The sequence below is a fragment of the Lepisosteus platostomus genome, chromosome 8 (assembly GCF_059453375.1).
Source record: "Lepisosteus platostomus isolate fLepPlt1 chromosome 8, fLepPlt1.hap1, whole genome shotgun sequence".
Classification (NCBI taxonomy): domain Eukaryota; kingdom Metazoa; phylum Chordata; class Actinopteri; order Semionotiformes; family Lepisosteidae; genus Lepisosteus; species Lepisosteus platostomus.
This window is the reverse complement of record NC_142618.1, coordinates 58,153,069-58,162,877: the sequence shown is the minus strand read 5'-3', so window position 1 is coordinate 58,162,877 and position 9,809 is coordinate 58,153,069. Positions and strand designations below refer to the sequence as shown.

Genomic DNA, 9,809 nt, shown 5'->3' with positions numbered 1-9,809 from the left:
AAAGTCACGGGAAGAACGTAAAGCACGTATTATCAAATTATTAAATATATTACAGTCTTAATAAATTTCTAATCAGCCTAAGGCAGTGGTTCCTCATGTTAGGCCATATCACGTCAGTAGTTCACACACTGAAATTAATACGATGAGCCAAAACAAAACATGTTGCCAGTAGTTTGCTGTAATGCGCTTCATTTCTATGTTCCCTATTGCTTTTTATCAAGACGTTACAAGCAGTGTTAAGGTCACGGTGTTACCCTTAAAAACTCACCTTAATTACCATCCCCCACCCCTGGTCGAGTCGTGCAGTAAATGATTTTTGAGGGAAAAAAAATCTCGTGTCTCTGAGACTTGCTCCCTAGGCCGACGGTGGAATTGGATTGTGTTCTTGACAATTTAGCCCCTAAATAAACACTGCTTGGTTCAACCTGGGTGGGCAGAAAGCCGCAATTTTTCAAGAACGGCGAATTGGGTCTAGTGCACAAATACATAAACACAGGGGAGTTACCTGAAGTTTTCCACGTGCCACATTGTTTCCCGAACTTTCATACAAAGTCTCCGGATACACTGGCCTTTCCTGGACATTAAAACATTTTCTGTTCTTTGTACAAAATAGTTTTGCACGAACAAGCAGGAGAAAATCATGCGCAACATATCGATCCTCCAACCTCAACTAAGTTGAAACACATAAGTAACTTTGTCGAAAATACAGAAAATGCGTATTAACCCTTTGTCGTTTTTGTAATTGATATAAGTACTTTTGCACTATCTAACCATCTAGTACGTGGAAGTACGGTTCTTTAAGTCACTTTAATGACATTTTAATATACATAGGTTATACTTTAGGAACCCTTTCGCTGGTGGATTACGTTTTAAACTAAAAACAAACATGTTTGAAAAAACAGCCAATGCACTCTGTAAATTAAGAAAATCATTTTTCAAACAAGGAATAACATCTTTTTGTGATGTAATATAACAAATCACAATACAATAGTTTTCGTTAACACAACGTTTAAGGCAAGGAACGACAAATATTTTCTTTGCTGATATTTTAAACGTAAACATTTCTTTCCCGTCTGAAAATAAATTTTCTACGTGTATGGATAGACAGACACAAACGGAAAATTAACAAGAAATTGATCACACATTTATCAAACCCTTCAACGTGAAGAAAAAAATACGTTTTTAATTTTAATTACGGAATACGAATGTTTTCTAAATATTAATAATTTCACGATAATGCAGCCCCCATATAGCATGTCAGGTCATTGAAATACTATGAGAGGTTTTTCTTTTCCTGATTAAAAGGTTTTTCTTTTAAAAGATCGAAGTGTGTCATCAAAACTTTACCTTACAGCAAATAGAAAAGATCAGCAATTGCCATTTTTTTAAAAAAGAGTGCGAGAGGAACAACAGAACGTTCTTAAACGGGAACTGAAAATATCAATTTGTGTGGAAGCAATCTCTGTTCTGCTTTAATGTGTATATATAATGTGTATATGCGCCTGTGTGCATATACAGACAAATATTCTTAGTTATACAGACGCACACACGTATTCACACGGATTTCAGACTGGTTTCCTGAAATTCCAGCCGCCTCTGCAGTCTCACTACCACGAAGCAAAAAGCTCTGAGCAGAATGGATATTTTATGTACCTTTTCCAGACGCGTTGCTGAAAAGACCTTCGCTGAAACTAAAGTTAATGTCCCCGAGCAGCCTTCTAAAGATTTTTTAAAGAAGTTCTTAAAAGAAGCAGGATTTTGTATGTTTGTAGGTAGGTATTTAGGAAGACAGGCCCTAAGGTGGATATGTTCGTTATAATATCAGGGTAACTCCTTATTTTTTCACCTTCACGAGCATTTATTTATGAGTAAACAATGTTCCAATTAATACTATTTTGAGATTAAGCAAAAATAAAAGCTGTTTTAAAGCACTGTTTATTTCTTCTCGGTAGTCCAGTGCTGTCAGGTTATTTTAGAGCCCCCTTAGTGCCTGAAGATAACCACGGTTTAGCAAATTAAGGGTCGTAAACATTTACCGACTATATCAAAGATTCATTCTGTAATGTAAAACAAAATATATTAGAAATGTGAAAACATTAAACAGCAACACTAGTAATAATTTTATATTTACCTTGCTTAACAATACGGTCGTTTTAATTGAGGCGGATTCGAAAAATGTCATGCAATGCTTTAAAAGTAACGCATTATTCTGCCCACATCGCCAAAGAATCAGACGTATACACAGCATATTTATCATCACATTTCATGAATCAAAAATATATTAGAATGCAAGGCATTTGGGAATATTTATTACACTTAAAACCTTTAAATTAGAGGGTTTAAGAATAAAACTGAATTGTAGATTTTTAAATAGATGCGAAGAAAATATCGGGGAGACACACACACGTCGCTGCCCCACTCACAAAATGCACAGATGTCTGTTTTTAGAGCTTCACCTTTATTGACTGTAAGGTCTCATAACTGATTTGCCGCTTTCTAAATATATTTTGCTTGTTAATTTGATGTGGTAGATTGAATACAGCATGAAAATACAGCACTCGGAAATATGGATTATGAGAATACCTGTTGAAATAAGGGTGTCACGGCATAAGGCCTGACTGCATTGTTGAGGGTTAGCTTTTCTTTTCATCCTTTTCTAAGCTCGGTAAACAGAGCAGCACACACCATCAAATTACTTTCTGGATTTTGGTTTGAAAGCATGTTTACGCTTTACTTTCTTAACCATTTCTCTCTCATCTTGACAGTATGACCGAAAGCACAAAAGCACACACAACTCCGAAATTCAAAGCTCTTGCTTCATTTCTTTGTTTAGCTGAGCTGCAGGAATGTCTACAGTACAGTGGAGTAGGAGGGATTTATCTAGCCAATTCAAATTCAGTATTTTGAGGCATTTTCCCCTCCAGATATTGTTTTTTTTTTTTGTTGTACGAGGCCATTCCACTTGATTCCAATCGCTGCCTCTCTTCCACAACTGACAGATAAAACCATATGAGCATTACAGGGTATCTTCTTCTAATTTGAGATTAATGAGTCTTATCAAAGACGTTTAAATTACACGACCTTGGAAAGCAAGACTCTCTGTATATCAGACCTGTGTGTAATTTAAAAATAAGGGAATGCAAACCCGAAAGACACATACTGCATATGCGGCTGAAGAAACGCACAACTTCTTGGCTGATACTCACGAATGCAGGGTCCATAATAAACTGGAATAAACATGAACAACGTTCAGCACTATTTAAAGATTATTTTTACAAATAAATGTATACATCTAAAAACCCTCAACACATTTACTCAGTTTGTATATGCAGCTTCGTGTACAAAGAACAAGAATTAAAGACAAAGTGCAACTAATGTTCATTGGATTGTGTGTTATCTTTAGTTCAGAACTGAAAGGTCTTCTACGTTTTTTGTAAGATATCCAAATTTAGCTTTTAGAGGGGTTACAGCACAAGCTTCTACTCATGATGTTACATATTTACTGTGATGGGACTGTTACGTGGTTGATATTGTGGGTCCGCGACAACCTGCCAGCTTTTTATTAGACGTGAGATCCAACACATTGCGGAGCTCTTTGAGTCAAATGTGTAGTTTTATTATTTGCTTAGTTAATACATAGGTAGTGGTTGGCATTTAGAAAATATGATGTGGAATGTAAATGATTCTTGGTGTGGGTGTTTAAAATGGCGTTTCCATCAAATTAAATTTGCAATCCATTCAATTAAAACAATGAAAAAGACATTTGCCATGTTGTTCCAAAAATAAGGTGGAGTCGAATCTGGATTGTTCGGTCTTCTGTAGCGCGTTGGAAAAAAAATGCGCAGATCTAGTGAAGAACGAAAACAAATAACATTTGTATTCGCCGTCAAGCTCGCTTTCATGAATTTAACGGCTGGCTGAAATGGCCAGAAACTGGCTCAATATTCAATCCTGCGAACTGCAAAATTTAATCCACAGAACAAAATATTAGAAAGGGAGCCTGCGTAGTTAGCGGTGGTGTACGCCATGCACCTGTATGGTGTCGAGCTCGGCTCAGTGGAAACTGCTGTTTTTGCTCAGTCCGCTTCAGGCCAACCTCAAAGCGCCATCTGTTTCCAATTAAACTGCACACAGACTCCGGCTCTGTCTGACCGTCAAAGTACGAATTTAATGCTCTAGGTGTTCTCTTAAAGAAAACGCTAACCCACCCTGTTCATTCTTCTTAAACCTGCAATGAAACCCACATTTTCCATTAAGTTTAATGTCAAACGACTTTTCCATTAAAATAAATCTCTCCTGTGTTCCACTAAAGGGGGATGATGGAAACAGAATACGGGTACCAGTCTTTCCAAGCTAATTTTCAAACACTCCAGTCCCATTATGCTCCTTTTGATTCAATTCTAATCCGCATTTTAAAAGTAAAATGCTACTGCAAAACCGCATACGGTTTTTTTTAAAATAAAATATTTCGTGAATTAGCTCAGAAATGTTTAATTAGGAAGGTGGTCCTACAAATAGTTTAATTGTAATTCCTTTAAAAAAATGTTTGAATGGAAATTTTGGTCGTGACTGCTCAATTCTGTTTTTAATAACAATAAAAACAACTCAGTCCAGAGACAATATTCTTATTCACCTCTGGTGCCTAACACAGGCTATTAGAGAGAACAGTTTTATTAGTACAGACTTCTAACTTGAGGTGAGTTGGAGTATTTCAAATTAAACATATCCAAGCACATTCCAGCACTTTTGAATACACGTTTCCTATGGAATAAAAGAGCAGTGTGATTGCAAGGACTGCGGAGACCGAGGGGAAACTGAAAAGCTTAGCGACCTTTGGATAACCCTGGAAGACTGGCACGAAACACTGAAACAACATTGACTCCCCTTGAAGTTCTCCCTTTAAAACTACCTTTTAGAACATTCGCCCACCGGTAGAAGGTCTAATTATAGAAACTTTACACACCGTAGTCAGTGAATGTCTCGATTCTACTAGTCTGACGCGAGAAATAGAGGATTTTATTGTCAACGGCTTCCACATCACTGCTCCCAGCTAGAACTTTTCCGCAGACGCAACCCCTTCAGTGAGATTTTGAAGGAAATCACCTTGCAGAGAACCGAGTTAACGTGTTAGAAATGTAAAAAGAGACATGTTAACAAATACCAGTATTCTGCTTCTAAATTAAACTGGACTGTATGCACAGGGAGGGTGGGTGTTTGAGAGAGAGGGAGACAAGAGACAGATTCACAACACAAACTATCAACCAAAAAATGTATCTAGTGATATTTAACGGTTCAGGAATAAATAAACAGACGCTCACATCATTCAAAATCCCTGGATTTATTATACAAATAGTTTTTGGTCCCCATTTCAGTTAAGAATTTCATGAGGTAAAGAAACAATTTCACAAAACAAATTAAGAGTACAGAAATTCAAGTTCAGTGTTGAAAGGATGATTTGATTTCTTTATTCCAGTACACACAATCCAAATTTGAAGAGAGAATAGTACAGGCAGATATATGAAACCGATAAAAATATTAATGATTCTCATTTTTATCCGATTCCTTCTAATCACAGCGTTGTGGAAGCAGAATTCTAGTTGATGTGCCAAACACTTTCCTCAGTGAAAAGTGACCACCACAGTATCAGGCATTGGGGTTGTTTCTCATCAGCTCGATGTCTGCATTCACCATTTCCTTCACAAGCTCCTGTGAAAGAAAAAAAGCGGGTTAGTATTCTATGATTTCAGCACAGGCTGCTAGGTCAGAAAAAAATCATTCTATCTTTCCTGAAACAAAATATGTAAGTCTATCGTAAGTGTATTATTTTCATAGGTTTGACATAACAACACGTGAAATCAGGATTAAATACTGACACCAATGACAGATGACAGACATAACCATATATACACATATGAAACACTTTGTTTCTGTTTTATGACTCATTAAAGTAATTCTTTTCCAAACCTGAAATATATCGACAAGCTGTGAGAAAATAACATAAAGGGCAACCAGCTGACAGAATCAGTGAATATGTAGAAGACGGGAGAGGAGGAGAGAAGAACACATCATACCAGGTGGCTTCAACCTCGTTTTTATTTGGTCTTTAGCATTGTACCCAGCTCCGCTCCTCTCAGGCATATTGGTGCTTCAATCCCAGGGGAAGAAACTCACAAGAAATAAGCAGTTCAAGAAATGGCCATTCTGTCTGTCCACTAAAATGTCTTTGTTATCAACAAATCGTGGAGTTGAAGAGGAGTCTAATATTTATTTTGTTGAAATGTTGGCCTTGAAAAGGGAAATAAATTATCTGATACTGCAAAAATAAGAATGAAATGTATTATCACCAAAAGAACATATAGCAAAAAATACTTTAACGTATGACTGTGACTTTAACAGTACAAATATCACTCTTTTGTTTTTCTGTGAAATGGGCACTGGCCTTCTTACCACAGTTAGATATAATATCTGAGAGTTGAGTCATATAAAGCTTGTGTCATAGAACACTAAGGAAAATATGAAACAGCCACATGGGCTAAGTAAAATGCCTCTCATTTATCAAACAATCCAACGTCTAGCTCTTTAACGTACTGAGATGTGTATGTTCTGACTTCCTCCTTCGACAACCCACTGTACAAAATATTTATTTTCTTTGAGAAATCTGATTAATAAACCAAAATGATTTCCTAAATTGGCTACTGCCTCAGAAATGCCTGTGCACACCTCTTTCTCTATCTCTTCACTGTGAAATGTTTGAATAAATATTAAGGGTATTACCCCTTAGGAAACTAATCTTCTCAGCAGCTGCAATTTTCAATTTTGATAAGAACAGCTTTATAATTATTTGCATTTTAAAATACAAACTAAGTAATTATTGTCAAACAATAAATAAAACATACAGTATATTCTGTGTTTGTTTCTGACATCTTTCTGTGCATGATAAACAGCACTGTGACAAGAAAGCTTGAAATTCATGAGAGGTATGGGTCACATTGTGCTTTGGAGTCAGATACCCATCATAAAGTGATTAATGTGTATTGTGTCATGCTTTGCCTTGAACAGAAGCATGAACATCGCACGGCACAGATAGACGGAGACATTGCACATGGACCACAGAGATATTCCCCTATTTTAAGTCTTTACAACAGCTGCAAGATTAATGACGCTATTTAGACCTGATAGACATTAACTTCCAGATCTACCCAATTCATCCCACAGGTGCTCAACTTGTCACATTGTCTCTTTGTATTAGCCAGACGTAGGTGGTTCAGCCTAGTGATGATGTGTGCATAGACGCTGAAAGCCCTAGGTGATTTCACATGGCGACGATCCTACCCGGGACAACCCCAGAGCGGACCCACTCTGTCTTTCAATGAGCCATTGAAAGACACCCGTTGCTGCAACGCATGATGAAAAATAGACAAACACGTTCCTTTTCTGTGTGATCAAGAGTATGTGTGCTCTTTACAAACGTTCGTCATTTCCCACTCTAAGGGTAACAAAGGCAACATCAATATCAATATACAGTATGATGACATATACTGTATATACACACAGTATACAATTCAATATAACTACGTTATAATATACATTAGTGTGCAGTATATATACTCATGCAAAAAAGAAATGCAACATTCAGGTCTATGAGAATTGACCCAATCTTGTAAACACAGATCTGAAGCAAAATAATGAAAATGTGAACGAAAGTACAAATGAACGAATCATAAAACATGACAATGTCCAAGTTAAAACATTACATAGTTTGTATCAGGCATGGACACTCTGTGTATTAACATTATCTTGGCAGCTTTGATGCATAGACTTATTCAGCCTCTGGAAAGACTGCCGTGTGATGGTCCGACACTTTGTGGAGACAACGGTCAGGTGGTCAAATTTGTCTCTCGTTGGCGGAACTGGTGAATTGGCACCAATGGTGTTCTGCTGCACTCAGGTCAGAAATAAAAGCTGACCATGCGAAACCTTGACATTGCTTTCTTGAAGTTGTGCCACTATAATCCTAGTGTGGTACGGCGTTGCATTGTCTTGCTAGAAACCTGACATTTCTGAACTGGGTTGCATCAGTAGTAAACAGCTAGTTCAAGGACTTTTATTAATGTGTCTCTGAGCAGTGAGGTTGCCTTCAATCTACACCAAAACTGTTCTTGGTGTTAAAGGAGACTGCTTTCCACAATTTTGCACTTAAATCACCGCACTGGTTGAACAGCACCAGCATAATGGTCACTTAATGTAATGATGTTTTTACAAATATTGTCTTTCAAGGTCAAGGTGAATGTAACTCCACCAATGTTCTACTATGTCTCCAGTTGTTCTTGGGGCTAAACTTTTGCCTCTCAGCTGTCAGCATATCACCCCCCGAACAGCCTCAGAGTCTGCAGACACTGCAGCCTGAGAACAATTCAATCAATGGATCAGACAGATGCGACAGTCCTGGGCTTGTATTGTGACTATCGGCCTTCCAGGATGTGGCTTGTCCCATACAGAGCTGGTTTCCTGTTTTTTTTTTCAGGACTAGACTGCTGATTGTGGAAGCAGAACATCTTGTTCTCAGGACAACTTCTCTCACAGACAGGCTGCTCTCGATCATGCCTATAGCAAACAGGTGATCTTCAGAGCATGGTCACCTCTTCCAGTGCTCTTGCGTTCATTACAATCATGTCCTTTTGAAGAGTTGTTGATATAGATTCTTAATCAACCTATTTGATCTCAACTCAATACCAAACATGGAGCACTTGACACTATAAAGACATGATCAAGTTCAATATTTTGCCATTTCAAGGAATAACTACTCCACCAATCAACAAAACCATTTACAGTACTTACCTTTTAATACATATATTATTATGCGCTGAATGAGCAACTATTTTAAATCTCAGACTGTTAAATTTTTACTGTGCATCTGTATATATCTGAAATATATATATTTAATTTACCTCAAATTCAAACATTACATTTTTTAATATAATACCAACCTAAAATTCAGACTCTTATTCATTCAGACATGTGTAACATATCCACAATCTAAGTGATAATAATAATAACAACAACATCATGATCATCATAATACTAACACAGGCAATAGAATAATTAAGCATGCTTTTCAACATTTTTAAGTACTTTACAAATCATCTTCCTCTTTGTTGGGCGCTTACAGCTTTAGATGCAGAAATCAGTACTATATGTAATACTAAAGTGGGCTGGGTCCCAACTCTGGGACTCCATGTTAATCTAAAGTATTCAAAGTCCTTTGGGAATATTGGAAATAAGAAAGGAATTATAACTCACCTCAAAAGACACTCTCAGTTTCCATCCTAGCTTCTTCTGTGCTCTACTGCTGTCCCCCTGGAGAAAATCCTTGAATAGAAAAAAAAACATTTTTTCATCGTTGTCTTCATCAGTTCAGATATGGCAGAACACACAACAAATCAGTCGGTGGGTACAGGTAATGTCATCGTTAATTCTGTGGAAGTCTGTTGATTGATGGCTTTAGTAACTTCTGTAGTGGCTGTACCAGAAAAAAACAGAGGTTGGCATTATTTTAAGGGTAACTGCCTATCTTTGACCTTTTTCCAGAAAACTTTATTTCTGTGGAAAATGATGTTTCTGTAGTTGAAATCAAATACCTGGTAAATAAAAAAAAACAAACTTCAAAGCCTCCTAACCAAAAAACAGCCTTCATCCAATACACAACAGCAAGCGATCTGATAACCAAAAGAAGCAAATAAACAATGAGAAGTGTAATAACTCGTGTCACCTATTTGATTCCTCATATTTCCCATAAAGAGATCCACAGA

The 9,809-nt window shown here is 37.0% G+C and overlaps 1 protein-coding gene across 1 annotated transcript in view; it reads right to left on the bottom strand.

Moving 5' to 3' along the window:
- Nucleotides 1–5,319: 5,319 nt before the first annotated feature.
- Nucleotides 5,320–9,809, bottom strand: part of gmds (GDP-mannose 4,6-dehydratase) — a 304,999-nt gene continuing 300,509 nt past the window's right edge. Inside the window, exons 10-11 of the mRNA XM_088644042.1 lie at nucleotides 9,301–9,369; nucleotides 5,320–5,706 (exon numbers count right to left, since the gene is read on the bottom strand). Coding sequence (XP_088500168.1) covers nucleotides 5,644–5,706; nucleotides 9,301–9,369 — 132 coding nt within the window. The 3' untranslated portion in view covers nucleotides 5,320–5,643. The remainder of the gene's footprint in view (nucleotides 5,707–9,300; nucleotides 9,370–9,809) is intronic.